We start from the raw sequence: 20,713 nt of genomic DNA, 5'->3' as shown, positions 1-20,713 counted from the left end.
ATACATCTAGTTCTGAGTCAACCGTATGTAGTCTGTGTCGTGACAAACATGATCACATTTATAAATGTAGGGTTTTTAATAGTTATAAACCGAATGAGCGGTTTCAATTCGTCAAATCGAACAATTTATGTATAAATTGTTTAAGTAGCGGTCATCGTGTTTCCGCGTGTAGGTCGTCCTCTTTATGTAAAAAATGTAATTCTAAGCATCACACTTTATTATGTTTCGGAATTGAACCCGTCGCGAGTAAAGCGCATTCGAATGCTAGACGCACGCAGTCACCAGGTACTCGAGCATCGGCTGTCGCACGGCCCTCCATGCCTTCTTCGGTAGGCTTAAATGATATGGGCATTGCTCCAGCTCGCGTCAGCACGGATGGCGTAACGCTGTGCACTTTATCAAAAGGTTATAACCGCATCTTACGCAGTCCTACTACAGTACTAATTGCGACCGCACGTGTAGTTATTATTGATTCACGTGGTAGGGAGCATTGTGTACGCGCGTTGTTGGATGGCGCGTCTCAAAGCAATTTTGTCACTCGTGATTGTTGTCGACGATTGGGTTTGAACATAAATAATAGACCTGCTTGTTCCGTAGTAAAGGGAATAGGAGGTTCTAGCAAAACAATTGAAGGTTCTGTAGAAATAAAATTTTATTCTCGTTTCGATCGTAACGTAAATTATACTATGGAGTCGTTAGTAGTAGATAAAATTACTGAACGTTTACCGACTACCACAGTTGATGCCTCTCTTTTATCGAATTTCGAAGACATAGCATTGGCAGACGATACTTACTTTAACCCAGGCCCGATCCAACTGTTGATTGGAGCTTCGATTTTCCCGCATCTGCTCTTATCGAACAAGGTTCAAGGACGGCCTTCGCATGCCTCGCCGATCGCGTTAGAGACTATCCTCGGTTATGTTATTGTTGGTGACGCTCCCGTTCGTGTAGCTAGCAACGAGAGCGTTTCATATTGCTGTACCGGAGACCCGTTAGACTCCACGATTCGGAAGTTTTGGGAATTAGAGGAGGTAGACGTGCCGTCTGTACTCAGCCCCGAGGACAAAATGTCTGAGGAGTTTTATACCAGTACTACCACACGAGATAGTGACGGACGATACGTGGTGGCTTTGCCCTTTAAAGATGATGTTAACACTCTCGGTAATTCGCGTCAAGCAAGTGAAAATCGATTTTACTGCTTAGAAAGAAAGATGCAAGCTTCTCCGCAGCTAAAATTAGCGTACGACAACATCATTCTCGAATATTTAGAGAAGAACTATCTCTCAGCTGTAGATTGTGACAGTTCAGATATTTCTTATTTTATTCCGCATCATGGTGTAATCAGACAAGATAAGGTCACAACCAAATTAAAAGTCGTACTCGATGGTAGTTGTAAGACTACTACTAATGTTTTGCTCAATGATCTGTTATATCGTGGACAAAATTTCCAAGGAAATTTATTTAATATTATTATTAATTTTCGTTTGTTTCCGGTTGCCCTTTCCGCTGACATTCGTCAGATGTTTCTGAGTATTGGAGTCAGAGAATCTGACAGGCGTTTTCAACGCATTCTATATCGTTTTTCTCCTCAACAACCATTACAAGTTTACGAATTTAATCGTGTAGTTTTCGGGCTTAAGTCTAGTCCTTTTCATGCGTTGCGTACTATTAAACAGCTGGCAGCTGATGAAGGTGTCGCTTACCCGCGGGCCAGAGAAATTATTGATACTAGCCTATATATGGACGATTTTGTTTATTCAATTCCAACTGAAGACATCGGCATATCGACCGCTTCTGATATGATAGGTCTCATGAAGGCCGGTCAGTTCGAGCTGGTGAAGTGGACGAGTAACTCACAAGTAGTGTTAGATTCGATCCCGCCGTCGCATCGCCTGCCAGGTGTCAAGGAGTTCGATGAGTCGAACCAGCATAAAGTACTCGGCTTGTGTTGGTCTCCTACGTCGGATAGTTTTTGTATAAAAATTTACACTCCGATTGAAATTTGTACTAAACGTACAATACTGTCATGTGTTGCTAAAATATGGGACGTCATGGGATTTGTCGCACCGGTCGTCCTGTTCGTTAAACTTATTATTAAGCAGTTGTGGCTGAGCAATTGTGACTGGGATGACACTCCATCCGAAGATATAGTAAAAATGTGGAGCCGATTCAAAGAAGAACTTCCTTTGCTTTCTCATATAAAGATCCCACGTCACGTAGGTATGAACGTCGACAGCATCGTGACTATCTTAGGTTTCGCGGACGCCAGTGAGAAAGCATATGGGGGGGTGATATATTTTCACGTTCAAAATAACAATGATAGTACAATACGTTTGATAACAGCAAAATCAAAGGTTTCTCCTAAAAAGGTTGTGTCGCTCGCCAGACTTGAGCTTTGCGCGATTCTCATACTCGCTCAGCTCATAAAAAATGTAGTAGTCGCTTGTCAAAATCGCATTGTTTTTCGCAATATATTCGCGTTTTCAGACTCAACAGTCGCACTTTGTTGGACACATTCATCGCCTCATCGATGGAGCACCTTTGTGGCTAACAGAGTGACGAAGATACAAAGCTATTTATCTCCACAAAATCTATATCACGTGTCTGGTAAAGACAATCCCGCTGATTGTTTGTCGCGTGGCCTCACTCCTTCCCAAATAATTAATCACCCGCTTTGGTTTAGTGGCCCCTCTTGGGCACATTTGGATGTCGCGCAGTGGCCTGCTGTTCCTTTTAATCCTTCCGTAGAGCCGGAGCCGCCGGAAGAAAAGAAACAGACTTTTCTCGCCGCTACTTTAAATGAAAAATCTCCTATATTATCACTAGGAAATCGTATCTCATCTTGGTCTAAACTATTGCGCAGTGTAGTTTTCGTTTGTCGATTTGTAAAATTGTTACCTCACAGATATCGCATGTCAGCATCGGATTATGAGTTCGCTGAGTTATTAATTCTTCGTGAACTTCAACGGTTTTATTTTCGCGCTGAGATCGCGAAGCTCGAGGAAGGTCAAGTTTGTAGCCATGCATTTCGACACTTAAAACCATTTCTTAAAGATGGACTAATTAGAGTAGGGGGACGTTTAAGAAACTCTGACTTGAGCTACGACGAGAAATATCCCATTTTGCTTCCGAGAAAAGATCCGATCTTGAATTTACTTGTCGAATATCATCATATATTAAATTGTCACGCCGGTCCTGACCTGCTGATGGCGCTCTTACGTCAGAAGTATTGGATACTTTCTGCTCGTAATTTAATTAGGAATAGGATACACAAATGCATGCCTTGCTTTCGACTTCGTCCTAAGCCAACATTCCCTGAAATGGCGGATCATCGTTCTTGTCGTGTCGTTCAATCCGCTAAACCCTTCATTCACACGGGTACAGATTATGCTGGCCCTTTCAAGGTTACCATAACACGTGGGCGTGGTATTCGTTCTACCAAAGCTTACGTGTGTTTATTTGTTTGCATGACTACGCGCGCAGTACATATAGAACTGGCTGGTGATTTAAGCACAGCTAGTTTCATGGGAGCCTTCAAGCGGTTCCTATCTAGACGAGGCCCGGTGGGTAGAATTTATTCGGACAATGGAACGAATTATATAGGTGCTAAACGCAAGCTTTCAGAACTTCATGAATTTCTTAGTTCAAAGTATCATAATACAGAGTTTGGTAACGTCTTAGCTGAAAATCGCATTGATTGGTCCCTAAATGTACCGACAGCTAGCCATTTTGGCGGGAATTGGGAGGCTAATATCAAAAGCTTAAAGTCACATCTATATCGCGTTATAGGTGATACAATTCTTTCGTTTGAAGAGCTATGTACTGTTCTCAGTCAGATCGAATCGGTAATGAATACACGACCTTTATGTGGAACACTCTCTAGTGATCCTTCAGAACCGCTTGCCTTAACTCCTGCGCATTTTTTGAATCTCACGCCTTTGAAATGCTTGCCTGCGGAAGAAATCGATGAAAATTTAACTACTCTTGCTAGACACGATTTGCTAGACAAATTAGTTCAATCGTTTTGGAAGCGCTGGAGACGGGAATACCTTCATACGTTGCAATCACGCCGCAAATGGAACACGCCGGTCGATCCAGTCGTCGTCGGCTCGGTGGTGATTCTGATTAACGATAATTCGCCTCCTCTACACTGGCCTTTGGGTGTCGTGGAAGAAGTGTTTCCGGACTCTACGGGAGTTACACGCATTGCACGGGTTAAGACAGCGATCGGATCGTATTTGCGTCCCGTGGTGCGACTCTGCCCACTACCCAACCAGTAGCACATTTAGATTTTTCATATTATTTAGGTTAGTTGTATATAGATATAGTATAAATTCTTAATTCTTGTAGGAACATAGCGTAATAGTAGATAAACGTAGCGTACTTATTTGAATTTATTGTTATTCGTTTGTTAGATAATACACTTTTTAGTTTTTTAGTTAGATAATACACGTTTTAGTTAGATAATACTTTGAAGGCGTCCCTTCAAGCCCGGGGGAATGGTTGCGCTGGTTTAAAACTTAGTTAGTTTTAGGTTTCGAAAAATAGCAACATTTTAATTTGGTTTTGCAAATCCTGTCCCATCCCTCTCCGGCACTTTACCTACGGACGCATGCGAGCGAGATCGTGTGGTGACATCGAGACGAAAAAATATGGCTGAACAACCGCGCGCGCGCTTCGTGTCTTTGTTATGTTAAATACGTAAATAAGTGAAATCGTTGGTGTTTCTCATCGCGGAGTGGTACGAGTCTGCAGCAAGGACTACATAAAGGTATTGTGCATCCTTCCTTTAACGCAGAACTGCCGCTTCTTATCGTTTCTTCCCGCAGTCTGTGTCCTTCATTTGCAACGACCAAATTTTAAATATTTTCGTAGTTTTTTCATCTCGCGTCTACACTATGTTTTATTTCCTTTGATTCTATTTGAAGCTGACTGTCCATGTAAGTGATATAATGCTGTGTACTATAAGGATATCTACAGGAATTGACTAAGAAAATGAAAATCCGATAAGACTGAATTTGTCTTTAATATCAAACTAATATTATTTGTCTAAAGATTTAATTGAAATCTTTTTTTAGGATGTCTAACGCTATTTGCTATAAATATATGTGAACAATAAGATCTAGTTTGTTTTGTTTTTTTGTTTTTTTTATTGCCCGTGTAGGCAGACGAGTATACGGCCCACCTGATGGTAAGTGGTTACCGTCGCCCATGGACCTTAGCAATGCCAGGGGCAGAGCCAAGCCGCTGTCTACCGTTTCAATGTAATAACAACACGTTAATACCACTTAACCAATCACTTTGTATCATGGGCTAAACTAATTGAACTAGTTTTGTTTTTAGATCTCGTTACACTGCATGCGGTGTTGTGGTACGCTGCGGTGGGACAGCCAGACCCTTGTATCCGTACCGTCTGGCGGCAGCGGACGACGACTGCTGTGCGCCGGGCGCCTGGCCCCCACCTGCCGCACCCCCTCCTCGACCGCTCACTCGAACGCCTAGCAAAGAAGACTTGACACACACCACATATTTAAATTCAGGGTAATCGTAGCCTTTTTTATTTTATTTTTGTATTGCATAGATAGGTGGACAAGCTCACGGCTCACCTGGTGTTAAGTGGTTATCGGAGCCCATAGACATCTACCACGTAAATGCCGCCACTCACCTTTGAGAGAGAGAGAGTGTGTGAGAACATACTTTATTGCACACCAAAACACAATTAACATCAGCCAACAAGCAGATACGTTTGTACAATAGGCGGTCTTATCGCTAAAAGCGATCTCTTCCAGACAACCGTTTAATTACCCGAAATTCTGGACAGAGAAAGATACAGCAGGTATGTTGCGGTGTACTATTAACAACACATTTGTTGTGCATATAATATGCAATGTTGCAAATTGCATAATATGCAGGTACCATCACCCTGCCTACTTCTGCCATGAAGCAGTAATGCGTTTCGGTTTGAAGGGTGGGGCAGCCGTTGTAACTATACCTGAGACCTTAGAACTTATGTCTCAAGGTGGGTGGCGCATTTACGTTGTAGATGTCTATGGGCTCCAGTAACTACTTAACACCACGTGGGCTGTGAGCTCGTCCACCCATCTAAGCAATAAAAAAAAGTACGTGAGATTTTTTTTATTGCCCTTGTAGGCAGACGAGCATACGGCCCACCTGATGGTGAATGGTTACCGTCGCCAATGGACTTCAGCAATGCCAGGGGCAGAGCCGAGCCGCTGCCTACCGCTAAATTAGTGATGGTTGTGACGTTTCTAGAATTGACAGCAATCGACTGGGCGGTAGTTGCATGCTGCACGGCTCGAGCGAGGTGGTGGGCGGCGGATTGGCCGGGGTGAGTGTGGAGGAGGAGATTCTGAGTCCGGTGCCGGATCCGCCGCCCGGCTTCAGTCACTCCGCTTGTCCGCCGGAGGTCCATCGAACCTGTTTCTGTGTTCGATTCATCGCTGAGCACACGAAAATGCTTGAAGATTCTACTAAGGTTTGTTATATGCAATAAACATCACACCCAAAACGTCGTAGCCTAAAGGACAATAGACCCGCTGTACTTTTTCCCGTCAAATAATGCGACTATGCTGATATTCAAATTTCACAGGCAAAACACTATTCTTCTAAAATAATATTAACGCGCTTAACACATTTTCATGAATGGCTTTCGTGATGAAAGAATAACATCGAGTACAAACAATCAAAACCGGAAAAACGTAAATGTGCTAATTACCAATGGTAAGTCCGCAGCGGGTCAACGGAGTGTTACCATCCTATCTGTTTTTGCTGAAAAGTGTAATAGAATTGAGACTACGACCTCATATCCCAAGCTAGGTTAAACTGGCGGTGAGTGCCACTTGCATTGTGATATAAATGGGATTCGACAAGGACCTAAAACCTAAGAGGAGAGAGAAGAGTAATAAGCACCTTCCAACAGATGCCACAATTTTTTACGGACTTGTCTTATAAATTCTGCTTATTTCTGTTCTCTTTTTTCTTATTCATAATCAAGATTTATGGGAATCGAAATTAAATAATATGTATTATAATGAAACGGAATTATTCTCTAATAAATAAAATTATTACTTAACCCTTTTTGAGACCTATTTGAGACCCAACTTGATAGATTACATAATAAAGCAGTACTTTTTTCTAATAACTTTTTCAAAAAGGCGTTGGGAAATTACAATAGAGAAAAATAGCAGTTAATAATCTGTACTAACACGTTGCTTTGTATGCGGATGGATTTTTAGGTGAAAGAAGATTGGAAGTACGTGGCGATGGTTCTTGACAGACTGTTTCTGTGGATCTTTACACTGGCCGTACTGGTTGGTACGGCTGGGATTATTCTTCAGGCTCCTACACTGTACGATGACCGAGTGCCCATAGACAAGCATTTTAATCAGTACGCAACGTCCACCTTAGTACGGTGTCCACCTCCCGTATAGTAGTCGATATGTAAATCTCAACCTTCCTCGCTTTCGTATTTTACAAAGATACGTACATTAATAACAATTTAAGTATCTTTAATCTGACCTTTGTTACTCATGAAACACTTTTATTGATCTTAACTGTCTTTCCAAATAATGACAGCTACTTTTTTTCGTCCAAGTCACTTTAGTACCTATATAAAATATAATACATCCTTGTCTATACCAAGCTTAAAAAATAAACTGACTTAAAATGTATTCAGTTTGCGATTTCAATCAAATCTATTTATCCTAAAACAGAATATATTTTATTTACCTAAAAAAAATATTTAAATAAAATGTAATAAAAATTTGATTGTAAAACATCAAAACAAGAGAAGTGTCTAATTAAAACTTAATACTTTTACAGTTTAATCTCGCGTTTTTTATTGTCATTATATTGTTTCGGACTTTTCGAACATTTAACACGTTGAGCGCCATGTGTATCTTTCTGGAAACACAAAGTACCACCTTTAGGGGCCGCGTGTTTCCTTTAGGAAACACGAGCAGTACTTTATTCCTAAGTTATGTCTAAAAATAAATTTTGATCAAAAGGTCGTGCAAAAAACCCACTCACACCGAAATAACCGTGGAGGCCAGAGGTATTAGAATTCATAGTAAAATGTATTGAAATGTGTTTCCTGGCGGACACACTGGCCTACGAATAAAGTACTGCTCGTGTTTCCTAAAGGAAACACGCGGCCCCTAAAGGTGGTACTTTGTGTTTCCAGAAAGATACACATGGCGCTCAACGTGTTAAGTTTTCGTGATCACGGCCGACCGTGAAACCGCGGGAACCCGCGAATTTAAAACGTAAAAGTACTGCTAATTATATCTACGACTCATGAAAACCGAAGAAAATACTGCAAGTGCGGTTACAAATAGTATTATCTATTCATTTGGTAATCTAGACATCGAAGTATTATTAATTTTTAGAATATATAAGTAAATGATTAGTCGCCTAGATTTAAATATTCATAATATTGCTCTTCTATTGTTTATATCGTGAGTACTGCATAAAAATGCTTGTTAACTATTTACGTAGCCATATTCATTTTGTGTCTCGAATAAGGAGTATTTTACACAGGAAGAGTTTCTTGAATACGTACAGGCAATAATATTAGCATAGAATACTCTAATATAATTATTAAATTAATTAAAATAACAATAGTTACGTAATATAACCGACTACACTTTGTCGCCTCCGGATCACCTCGTCATATGTAGGTACAAGACGTTCGAATTCATACCATAGTTTCACGACATACGATTTTTTTTAAGGTAACACCCAACATTCCAATAACAGGATTATGATATGATAGACTATTTATTAAGTTGCTCTGGTAGCAAATCGTATCGCCTACGTCTTTCGTGAAACGTCTTCTTGTGTTTACTTGCGGATTCTCCACAAACAGCTGACGTGTAAAACTTGTGATGGTCCTTTCTTAAAGTTATTTAAATAAGTATGGAATAATCTATTTTGTCGTCATCGAATATAATGTAATCTGTTTTTTTTTAAATAACAATTTAATATTAAGCAATAATTAATTGAATTCGTAGAAAACATTACCAAATGATTTCATGCTCCAAAAACAATATTAACGAATTTTTTCTAGTTGCTATATTTTGCGTGCCAAAATAAAAGTAAAATTAGACGATAGTCAGAAAAATTTCAAGAATTATTTAATTAATGTCTTCGTAAATAATATTTCGATTATTTCTATTTCCGTTGTCTTAAAATTACTTCCAACTCGACTGTTGCTCAATATTAACCTATTAAATACGTTACATAAACATATTTCAACATCAAAATATTTGAAATTACCAAGAGCAAATACTTTTTGGGTAAGCGGAGACAAAATTTAAGTCAAATATAAATTTTATAAGAAAAACTAAAAATCTTAATACTTTTAAAGGCATCTTCAACTACACTTATTGTGCCTGATTCGGACTGGAATTGAAAATAAAAATAACTCTAAATGAAACCTCTTAACACTTTTATAAAATGTATTTATTGTACAGAAATTAAAACAAAATTTAAAGGGCTGGATAAAAATTGAGTTTAAATATTTTAAGAGATACACCTTAAATAATATTATAAGGGACACACCAGTGAACAACTTTGGTGTGTAGATATATCTACTAGTATAAGACTAGTATTCTAAACTGTTGAAGATTCTAAGGTAGGTACTAGTATAATATGCAAAAAAAATTAGTAAGTATCGGTGCATAGTTAAGCAAAATTGAATTCTACGGTAAGAAACATAAGTGGCAGAGCGCATTGACTCGTCTTAGAGTAGCGAAGCTCAATTGGTAGACGTGTAAGTTTGTAATTATGTATTTACATAAAATATTGTTAATAAAACCGTTACATATACATAGATTTAATTGTGTTTTAATTAATTATCCCATTATTTTAATAAGAACGAATAACGCAACATACTGTCTGCACTTTTATCACATTACTTTCCTTCCTGACTTGTAAATATGTATAATGTAATAGTGATCTTATTTACCATAGCTTTCGAACGTGGAGTTAGTAGTGGAGTAGATAGGATATTGTAACCTTGCTTGTGCTTCATAGAACTCTTTTTATTTTTACGAAATAAGGCAATTCATTCATTTTTTTACTGCAATTGGGTGGAGAAGCTCTCGGCCCACTTAGAGTTAAGTGGTTACCGGAGTCCATAGACATCAATAACGTAAATTCTACCACCACTATGAAAAATAAGTCTCATGTTTATAGTACAACGGCTGCCCCTCTTCAAATCGAAATGTATGATTCCTTCACGGCCGAAATAGACGGGGTGGTAGTACCTGCCCGTGCGGGCTCACAAGATGTCCCTACCATCAGTAGTGATGGAATCAGATATGTATCATTTTCTACTACTATTGTCAACCGATTAAATATTATTTCAATAGCAAGCTATCCGTTCGCATCTTTGCTTGGTTTGAATACTTTATCTTAAAATTTGTAAAATTTGAAACGAACGAACGAAACAGTTTTTTTTTCACACAGCCTCATGATAATTCAGCCATTTTCTTCAAAATCTTTTTCTTCTCTTTCTATTAATAAAAAAAGATTCGAAATCAGTTGTCAGATTTTAAAAAAATAAGCAAAGCAACAAAGCCAGACAGCGGCTTTTTTTAAATTATTTAGAGGCTAGGAAAGAGATTGACGAACTTTATTGTATTTATTATACTATTTTCCTATGTACCTACGTTTTTTTAAATTTTGGAAATTCAAAAATCTTGTCTTTGCCGGTTATTATTCATTATGGCTCAATTCGATCTTAGAGACAATATTAGTATTCTTGAATAGCTGGAAAATCTGTTTTTTTTTCACAACAATTTGAACAAAGAGTCACTTATATATATTTTTACAACATTAACGATTTAAACTACTTTTTTTTTTATTATTTGTAATTTTAAAAATACCCATTTAAGTACGTACGATTATCAAAATATGGAGGGTGCATCCTCTACCTTATTAGATAGAGCATTAAACAGTGATTTGGAAAAACTTCCCTCTTTGATTATTTTTTCTGCGCTACTGGCCGCTTCATCTCTTGCATGCTTGTCATTAGGAGAGAAATCGAAAAATCCACCATAATCATTTAGACTATCGTCCGCTTTAGTTAGTGTTCGTTCTGTGGTAGTCGCAATTTTAAATGTCGTTAATTTACTTATTATATTCGAGGTCGGAATTGCAGTTGTTGTAAAATGTTCAGTAGACGATGCTAGTGCTATTGTAGTTCTTTGTAAGCCTTTGGAAGATTTACTTGGTATGTCAATTGAACTCAAGTTTTTTCCGCTTTGAATTTCAGGTAGTGGAGTAACGATGGTTGAAGGTGTTATTGATGAGTTAACTGTATCGAACGGCAATGTACTATTTTCCGATAAACTATTCGCGGTAATATTCTGAGCTAGATCTTTAAGAGTAACAGGATGTTTGGCACTTTCCATGAGTGTTTTTAACTCTTGCAACTGTTCCGATTCTTCTTTTTCCCAATCTTGGAGTTGTTTTTCTATTTCCTTAAGCGTATTGTTTGTTTCGATTTGGAACTTTGCCACAATATCATCAATTTCGCTTGTATCGGAAGAATTGCTTGCCGAATTGGCAAACTTAATATTTTTAGACTGAGCTGAAATTTTTGATTTTATTTCTGAAGAAGCATTCTTCACGGAATCCACTTTAGGCTTTTGTAGAGCGAGAGCAACCTTAACGTCATTATGTTCTATTTTTTCTAATTGTACACGTACGTCCTTGGATATGCCGTCAAGGTCTTCTTTCACAAATTTATCAACATTATTCAAGCGTCGTGATTCATTCAACAACAAATTCTTTATGTCGTTTATCTTCTTATTCTTGTTTTTTCCGGTGTTTTTAAAGATCGTTCCATCAACGATTTTTTGGTGTCGTCTAGGATTCTCGGTGTCCTTAAATGTCGCCCTACTTTTTCTGTCAAGATTCTTATTATTAAGTGGCTTAACATTTTGATTACCACATTTAGGTTTATAAAAGTAGGGTAAATTTCCAGAGTCCACTTCATTTTTCATAGCTTCTACGGTGCAATCTATTGTTTGTCTGGCGTCTGACACAACATCATTCATCAGCTTACCAAAATTCTTATTTACTGAAGGCGTAGGTCCTTGAAATTCACCAAAAAACACGGTACTAGTCTGAAAAATGTCGTGATAACTATAAAATATTTTCACGATTTACATTTTGCTTATGAAACAATGAATTGCACTGTGTAAACATTATTAACTTACATGAATTATTAAAGCAATAAACAAAATAACTGTTTTCTTCATGATGCACTCACTACACTGCTACACTACATTTAGTCGCAAAATCTTGCAGACTTGTCAGTAACGAACGAATACTCATTAGTTTCCGTAAGTTCTGTGCACATATTTGCCATCTGTAAGTCCATTATCCAAATTAAATCCGAACACTTGTCTCAATATTTGTTAACATTTAAATGTTAATGCGTACATATATGAGAATGCGAGTAAAGTTATGGAATAAAAAATAGTGAAATAAGTGAAATCATTTATTTTTTACATAATAATATAAATTATAATATCACATTCAACCTTATCGATAAAAAAGTTGATTAATAAAACTGCTTTGAAAACATGAAACACAAGTGAATGAAACATAAGCGAATTCGTTTCATTTTAATTCATTAAAGAAATCATCATAAATATCTTTTTCTTTTTATTCATTGCGATAAATAGTTAACAGATTTTTTTTTAGAATTAAGTTTCTTTCATTACACCCTAATAGATATAAAATTTAGTTTAATATTTTTGAGAAATCTATTAAAGCTCTCCATTGCTTTCAATTGACACTTATTGAGCAAAGTTTCGAACACTTTAATTTGAGTCCTTTTATCAACTTTTTTTTACTATTTTATTTTATTATATTTATACTATAAATACTTCATTTCATCATGTTAATATAATTCTGAACTGAATTACTCACGTAATAACATGCACAACATTACAGCTGATAAAATGCGTAACATAATAAATTTATATAGGTTTGTATAGTTTTAAAGTTTTTATAAAATTAATAACATATTTAAAAAAATTAAAACTGTCAACACAATATTAATGGAAACAAAACATGTACATTGATATATTAGAAAATTCATTTATAAATAACATAAAAAACACGGAAAGGAATGGTGGTTTCCGAAAAATGATCTAGTGTTGGCATATAAATAAATGTACATCTTACTAAGTCTAAATTCATTTTTTTAAATACAAATTGTCTCAAAACAACTAGAAAATATTTTGTTTGTTTTTCAACTGCATTATTGAGTTAGAATTATGAAAACGTTCATTCGAAGTAAATATATTTATCGGTGTCATGTCACGAGCACATGAGAACTCTTAAAAGTACGTAAATTATAAATCTTAATCTTATCCTACGATAGTTTAGTACTCAAACATTGAAAATTTCGAAAAATATTATATTGTAATACTAGAACACTTAAAGTTTTTGTAAAAAAAATACATTTATATAACAGTTCTATCGATATGTATTTACTAGTGTTTTTATTAATTTTACAACCATAGCTTTTTTACCAAACAACATCAATCATAATTAACTGCCATAACATAAGATTTTTTAATTTCATAAGAAAGCAAACTGTTCACAAAAATAAAGTTAACAAAAATAAGATTCAGAGATTATTTTTTTAATGAATAAAAATAGTGATAATTTCTTTTTTGGATACAAATTAATCGTAATTTTTTTTTAATAAAATGTATTAATTATCAAAACTAAATTTTTCACTACAACATGATGTTATTAAGGAAATTTAAAAATAAGAGATTAAAATTTGTAAAGCCTATAACTAAATTAACAGTTTTGTTATATAAGAACAATCCCTATTCAATTTATGCATATATCTGAACGTTCCAAAAGTATGTAACGAAAAGTAAAATTGTAATTTAAGAAAAATATAATATTTCGCTGCCTTTAAATAAAAGTAAAGCTCCAATATGATTAAATTAAAAAATAATTAGATCTAAAATACGTAGTTTACCTTACGCGTCTCATTTTCTTACATCCTGTTGTTCTCTGTACAAATATTTCATAACCAATACTGTAACTAAAATACATAGTAAAGTGTTAATCACATGATCAAAATATCTCGACATTAAAGTTCGAATATCCAGTTTTATTTTAAAACAACGTTTCTTCGTTTTTGTTGAGACGATTTTCTATCACAATCCAAAAGTATCAATTATAATTTACCTAGTCAGTCGACAGTCCACAATATTTGATAAATGTATCATGAAATCAGAGACGTAAAGTCGGATAATTGTTTTTAAAAGATTATTTTGGTTATTGAAGGCGAATGTACTGTTGGCTTGATGGCAGTAATCATAAGCTAGGGCGACGGTCGAGCAGCTGCCTATTACAATATTCGTCTCATGTAGGACTAAAACATATTGATTTTAGGCATTGTAATCACTTAAGTCTAATCTTCGATAATTAACGTTACTTATGAGAATTAGAAAATTACTTAGCGGATCTCTTTCCTAAATTTTTTCATTAGCTTTTTCGTGGTGTTTTTTTTTTTAAATTGAACTTCTATTTTAATTCAATGGTACTTACTATAGGCTAGAACATTATGTGCTTACAAGCAAAAAAAAATCTAAAGAGTAAAGAGTTAAAATAAAAGCGCTCTATTGACAAATTGAAAAAATGGATATTCGACCTTTTCGCTTCGTTATATTCCGAGTTATTTACTATTGAGTTCTGAGCACATCACGGTGTTGATGTTCCGTCGTCGCTGAGATTCTGTAGGGCGGCGGGCGGGGCGGCGGGCGGGTTGGGGGGCGGGGTGGTGGCGCGGCGCGGCAGGGGCGGGATGGGCGGCGTCGCGGCGTCGCCGTTAGAACTGGACGACGCCGAGGACTGCGCGTTGGATGCGGTCAATCCATTCGGCATCCGGTGGTAGTGAGGCTTCCATTTGTTGGCCGGCGGCGTGTAGTTGAGATGATCGTATTCGATTTCTAAGATTAAAGACGTTTAGTTATAAACAATTGTTTTCTATAATGAATATGCTTGATATCTCCCAGCTTTGACGTGCTGACGAAAAAAAAACAAGCGTTTATGCTTTGCTTTTTATAGCCAAGATAGGCTCAACTGTTAATCGGCCCATAGACATTTAAATGTGAACTGCCCCCGTTGGGACACATAATTGAGGTCTCGGTTGCGGTATAACACACAAACCGGAGCACACTTTTATATATCACGGCCTTTCCATTCTGTATGAAAACCTTTTTTTTCTACGTTAGTACTTTACAAAAGACAGTTTTCTTTTTCATGTCGAGAACAATCAACTTATGCCCTGTATTTTCGTCTTGTTAAAGCAAAACATTAATAAAAAAAAAAAACGTATTTTTATTAAATATTTCAAAAAAGTGCTCACCATATCCTTCTTTGTGTTTGATTTCATCATAAACATGATCCAATTTGTTGTCTTCAACGTACTGATACAGGTTGGGGTTATTGGCATCGGCATCTTTGTTTTTTATAGAAGACATGGGGTCATACGCTAAAAATAAAATCCCAAAATAATACATGTAGTTTAAAAACAAACAAAAAATACTTGCTCAAATAGCAAACCGAAGTAATCATTGTGGAGGTTTAACGACGGAGGAAAGATCTTCAACCGAACTGTTGATATTGCTAGACCGAGGGTCCGAACGTTGTTGCTCGTAACTTGTATATATGCAAGCTTATCTTGAAAATGTCGTAAGCGAAATTCAGGCATCTGTCTTTTGTTGTATGATAGCTAACGCCACATAATTAATTTCATCTTTTTTATTTTGTTGATAATAATCAAGATATTAGAGGGAAGATATAATACTATTATACTGACATCGGTTCTTAATGCGTGTACAAATTGAAGTTGGTAAAAACGACAATTAAAAATTCCATGACATACAAACAAACATACGTACATACCAATTTCCTAAAATGATGTTAATAAATAAAAACAGATATGTAAAAAAATTGGGAATAAAACTTTTCTCCTATCCGAAAAAAAACACCATCACTGAAAAATAGACCGCCTTCCACCATTTTTTACAAATTTGTGGGTGGGGTTCTTACGTGTAGCTTTTTTTTGCGCACGTTTAATATTAAGATAGGCTATCATAGCCATATTAGAGCGCATAAGAGGCGCGGATATTAGGTTTTAAGTTACTAAACAGAAAATTTTGGTCGCCGTGGCCGAAACCGGCTTGGAACTAAGAAATAAATTCCCTAACTAACCATCGTTCGACGCTGTTGCCTTCATCCTCAGCTTCTCTATGGTCGTGTTGGATAGTTTACTCCCGGTGCCCAGGTTGTTCACAATGTGAGTCGCGTTGTTCAGCAAGCTCGCTGAGTCGTCGCTCCTAGTCGACCCTTGGTACGAGTACACCGGGTTATCGAAATGTTGTTGTTCTGTTGAAAAAAGATATCACATATAGCTTAAACAATACTAGAATAACCAGTTGGTGATTTTTTGGCGGGAACGCGAGGAGTGAAGTTATGTGATTTGTTTTATTTTGTCTATTTAATGTTTCTTCAGGTTTAAATGTGTAATAACGGTGGTTTATTAACTGTTTAGTATCTGTAAAAGTGCACAAATGCGGTAAAATGAAACAAAGCCGCTGGACGTAACTTCTCGGGATCCTCCAAAAAGTCCTCAGAAAAAATCTCAATAAATGACCACCATTTTACTGAGATTGTATTTCATCCCATATCATCTCATCTGATTTTATTTAATTTCATCTCAGTTGATTAATGTATCAATTAGTCATCTTCATTTCACTCCATATTATCATTTTTCACAAAAATAAGAATATAAATTAAAATAAGACTTGACCTTAAGGTTTTAGTTAACAGGTCATAAAATCCCTTAAAAAAAGAAAAAGAATAACCAGTTTATATTATTCTTGTATCTAAGCAGGTATAGGGACCGAGCCCCGTGCTTCATGTGAATGTATTGGTTTATACTTGTAAAGCATTTTCACCATAGTTTCTTATGAATAGTGTATCCAGTACAGTAGTAGTAGTACCATACCAGTGGACGGGCAGACCATAAAGGCGCCATGATGTCGCCACGTGAGTACCATTCCTCTGAGATACGAGGTTGAAGTCGATGATTGCTCTGTGGTAATACACAAGACGGTGCCTATCTAACCTGGTATTTCACAATATCCTCTTTATTTTTCTTGTCGTTGCATGGACATGTTGAATAGAAATTTAGCATGAGTTTTAGCACAGGTGGCAGCCTGCTTGACGTCAACCCTCATTAAGTTATATCTGTAGTAGTATGTCCATTGCAACGTGCCCTAAAGAGCGATATTTTCTGATTCTTCTTTTGGTATTTATTTTACTTCATCCGTTTTTTATTGTGATTTTCTTTTGATTATTATATACATCTGACCACACGCCCCACCACCAGTGAGTTTGACCACGCGAAGGGGTCGCATGTACCCACCTGGCTGCGAGTGCGGGTCCGCCGTGTACACGACGTGCGCGATCTCGCGCTTCAGGTTCTTGACTCGGTTGCGGTAGTACAGCAACACGAGGACGATGGCGGCGGCGCAAAGCAGTGCCAATATGATCACGACCGCTATCAGACCGCTGTTCGATCCTGCTGCGGATACAAATTTAAAACATTATTAGACATTTAGCCCACTGAGTTTCTCGCCGGATCTTCTCAGTGGGTCGCGTTTCCAATCCGATGACAGATCCTTTTTTTTCCTCATTGCTTAAATGGGTAGACGAGCTCACAATCCCATCTGGTGTTAAGCGGTTACTAGAGCCCATAGACATCTACGACGTAAACGCGCCACCCACCTTGAGATATAAGTTCTAAGGTCTCAAGTATAGTTACAACGGCTGCCCCGCCCTTCAAAACGAAACGCATTACTGCTTCACGGCAGAAATAGGCAGGGTGGATGGTACCTACCCGCGCGGCTTCACAAGAGGTCCTACCACCAATAAATTCTGATTCAGTAATTCTGCGAAGCACTGCTCTTGCTACGACCAGTGTTGTCAACACCCCGGTTTGAGCTCCGTGAGCTCACCTACACGTCAAGGCGAAGCTGAAATAGCCTCTCAAGGTTATCAGCATAGGTAGAAAAAAAATTAGACATTATTCGTAATTAATAAATTGCGTGTACGCAGGGAGACAATAATTATTGATGAATTAAAATGTAAAAAAAATAAAACTCAATTAATATCGTGCAATGAAGACAATTTGTAAACCCGTTCAGTTAAATGCAAATATTCTGCTGCATAACGGTCTGGTTTGAAGGGTATAAGTACAGCCACAATTAATTGAAATTTCAGTATTACATCTCAGGGTTATGATGTCTATGGTCTCCAACGACCACTCTACGCGAAGCAGTAGGTGAGTTAGTTCACACATCGACGTCGTAATGTGTCGAATACACAGTTATACACTAATTTAATACATATCTAGTACAGTAAGTTAATAAAGTTTTCTAAGCAGGTTAACTGTGATATCGTGTAAGTTAATTATTCCCTAGTCTCCTAACATTAAAAAGGTATTTGTTACGTAACTCAAATGATCGGGATATGTGAAACACCGCACTCGAAACAGCTAGTGACGTCATCAAATATTTTCCCTTTTTGTTTTCTTCAAAAAATCAAAACGTAAAGGACAATGCCCATTTGTGCCCCAGAAATGCCCAGATAAAGTATATTACAAGATTGCTCTAATAAATAAAAATTAGAATTATGTTGTTAATTTTGAATCATATGAAGCACTGGATAAAACAAATTAAAAAATAAGACTTCTTAATGACATTGCAGTACGTATCGTCGTTTTAATCATTAACTCATGCTTTATTTATTAAGTTCCTAGTGAAAAACTAATAGTAATGCTGTCTGTAAACGATAAAATGTATAAAAACCAGTAGGAAGTTATCATGTTTAATGTCCAATATCTTTTGAACCTGTGCTTTATATGACATTAAATCTAGATATCATATAAATACTGTTAAAAAGTTATCATATGACACAGAGCTGCAATTTGGGCATTGCTGACTTTCAGCTCCACACTAATATGGGCATGGTACTTTGTTCGAATACTCGCCTTTAGCTTCTCCTATAACGACGGCCTCGCTGGCGTGCTGGTCGCAGCCGTCGCCGATGAAGCCGCGCTGACACACGCAGCCCCGCACCGGGTCGCACACCCAGTTCCCGGCCGACGGACAGTTGCACGCCTCCATGCAGTGGTCGCCGAAGTACCCCTCCGGGCAGACTGCAACCCAAATTAGAAACTAACGATTGACACGCGCGTTAATTTTTTTTAAGGGATTTTATGACCTTATAACTAAGACCTTTAGGTCATGTCTTATTTTAATTTATATTCTTATTTTTATGAAAAATGATAACACAAAGTGAAATGAAATGAAAAGATGATTGATTTGAGATATTAATCAACTCGGATGAAATTAAATTAAATGGGATGAGATTATATGGGATGAATATAATCTCAGTAATATGGTGGGCATTTACTGAGACTTTTTCAGTGGATCCCGAGAAGTTACGTCCAGCGGCTTTGTTTTATTTTTCCACATATGTGCACTTTCACAGAAACTAAATAGTTAATAAACCACCGTTATTACACATTTAAACCTGAAGAAACACTAAATAGATAAAATAAAACAAATCACACTACTTCACTCCTCGCGTTCCCGCCAAAAAGTCATACGCGCGTTAGGATGCTCTATAACAGAGCTGTCCAAAAACATATAATCAGTCTTCTTTTTCTCCACCTTATCCCACCAGTTGGGGTCGGCACAGCGAATTTTTCTATTCTATTTTCTTCTATCAGCCGTCATCTCAACACTCACTTCTCTCTCTCTCTCTCTCTCTCATATCATCATTCACATACTCCATCCATGCATTCTTCGGTCGACCTCCTTCCTTGCACTGCCATGTCCATACATCTCCTAGTCACATACCTCTTCTCTCTACACATCACATGTTCACACCACGCTAACCGTCCGCTCTTTAATTCGTTAATTGTCGGAGCTACTTTCTTACTTCCTCTGATATACTTATATACTTAAAAACATATATGTAATCAATATTTGGTATAATTTATCATTATTCTTGTAACATTCCATTCCCATGATATCATTCCCGGAAATTCCCGGAAAGTATGTTGTTTTCGAAATTATTATTTTCTGCAGCCCTCCGGCTTTTGTAGAAAATTTAATTGGCCCGCAAAGGTTTGTAGTTTAGAGAGCCCTGCTCTACAATATATTCAAAGTTTTTTTTTTATTGCTTAGATGGGTGGACGAGCTCACAGCCCACCTGGTGTTAAGTGGTTACTGGAGCCCATAGACATCTACAATGTAAATGCGCCACCCACCTTGAGATATAAGTTCTAAGGTCTCAGTATAGTTACAACGGCTACCCCACCCTTCAAACCGAAACGCATTACTGCTTCACGGCAGAAATAGGCGGGGTGGTGGTACCTACCCGTGCGGACTCACAAGAGATCCTACCACCAGTGATTACGCAAATTATAATTTTGCGGGTTTGATTTTTATTACAAGATGTTATTCTTTCAGCGTGAAAGTCAATCGTGAACATTTGTTAAGTACGTATTTCACTAGAAAAATTGGTACCCGCCTGCGGGATTCGAACACCGGTGCATCGCTACATACGAATG

The 20,713-nt window shown here is 37.2% G+C and overlaps 3 protein-coding genes and 1 long non-coding RNA gene across 15 annotated transcripts in view; 1 reads left to right on the top strand and 3 right to left on the bottom strand.

The window, feature by feature from the left end:
• Positions 1 to 7,478, top strand: part of nAChRa4 (nicotinic acetylcholine receptor subunit alpha 4) — a 40,322-nt gene extending 32,844 nt beyond the window's left edge. For 2 of the 3 annotated variants that reach the window (NM_001109919.1, NM_001173345.1), the window contains 3 exon segments: positions 5,344 to 5,541; positions 6,274 to 6,496; positions 7,257 to 7,478. In NM_001109919.1, coding sequence (NP_001103389.1) covers positions 5,344 to 5,541; positions 6,274 to 6,496; positions 7,257 to 7,451 — 616 coding nt within the window. In that variant the 3' untranslated portion in view covers positions 7,452 to 7,478. 3 annotated transcript variants of the gene reach the window in all.
• Positions 5,008 to 7,368, bottom strand: LOC119628950 (uncharacterized). 2 transcript variants are annotated; one of them, XR_009973811.1, is made up of 3 exons: positions 7,227 to 7,367; positions 5,607 to 5,665; positions 5,008 to 5,498 (listed from the first exon to the last, which is right to left on the bottom strand). It is a non-coding gene; the product is annotated as an uncharacterized LOC119628950 (long non-coding RNA). The 2 variants fall into 2 exon arrangements; XR_005245053.2 differs by lacking the exon at positions 5,607 to 5,665 and having other exon boundaries at positions 7,227 to 7,368.
• Positions 7,479 to 9,468: 1,990 nt separating the features above from the next.
• LOC119628949 (uncharacterized) lies at positions 9,469 to 12,376 on the bottom strand. Its single transcript, XM_038013088.2, has 2 exons — positions 12,249 to 12,376; positions 9,469 to 12,155 (listed from the first exon to the last, which is right to left on the bottom strand). Exons 1-2 carry the CDS (start codon positions 12,288 to 12,290, stop codon positions 10,932 to 10,934), a joined length of 1,266 nt encoding a protein of 421 aa, XP_037869016.2. The 5' UTR covers positions 12,291 to 12,376; the 3' UTR covers positions 9,469 to 10,931.
• Positions 12,377 to 12,519: 143 nt separating this feature from the next.
• Positions 12,520 to 20,713, bottom strand: part of LOC101745609 (protein draper) — a 29,991-nt gene continuing 21,797 nt past the window's right edge. For 7 of the 9 annotated variants that reach the window (XM_038013082.2, XM_038013083.2, XM_038013084.2 and 4 more), the window contains 5 exons: positions 19,124 to 19,291; positions 17,498 to 17,656; positions 16,282 to 16,455; positions 15,434 to 15,559; positions 12,520 to 15,014 (listed from right to left, as the gene is read on the bottom strand). In XM_038013082.2, coding sequence (XP_037869010.2) covers positions 14,767 to 15,014; positions 15,434 to 15,559; positions 16,282 to 16,455; positions 17,498 to 17,656; positions 19,124 to 19,291 — 875 coding nt within the window. In that variant the 3' untranslated portion in view covers positions 12,520 to 14,766. The remainder of the gene's footprint in view (positions 15,015 to 15,433; positions 15,560 to 16,281; positions 16,456 to 17,497; positions 17,657 to 19,123; positions 19,292 to 20,713) is intronic. The other 2 variants (XM_038013086.2, XM_062670070.1) reach the window with 1 other exon arrangement.

Source organism: Bombyx mori, chromosome 9 (assembly GCF_030269925.1).
Source record: "Bombyx mori chromosome 9, ASM3026992v2".
NCBI lineage: Eukaryota > Metazoa > Arthropoda > Insecta > Lepidoptera > Bombycidae > Bombyx > Bombyx mori.
Note: the sequence above shows the minus strand (reverse complement) of the source record. Positions and strands in the feature narration are given on the sequence as shown.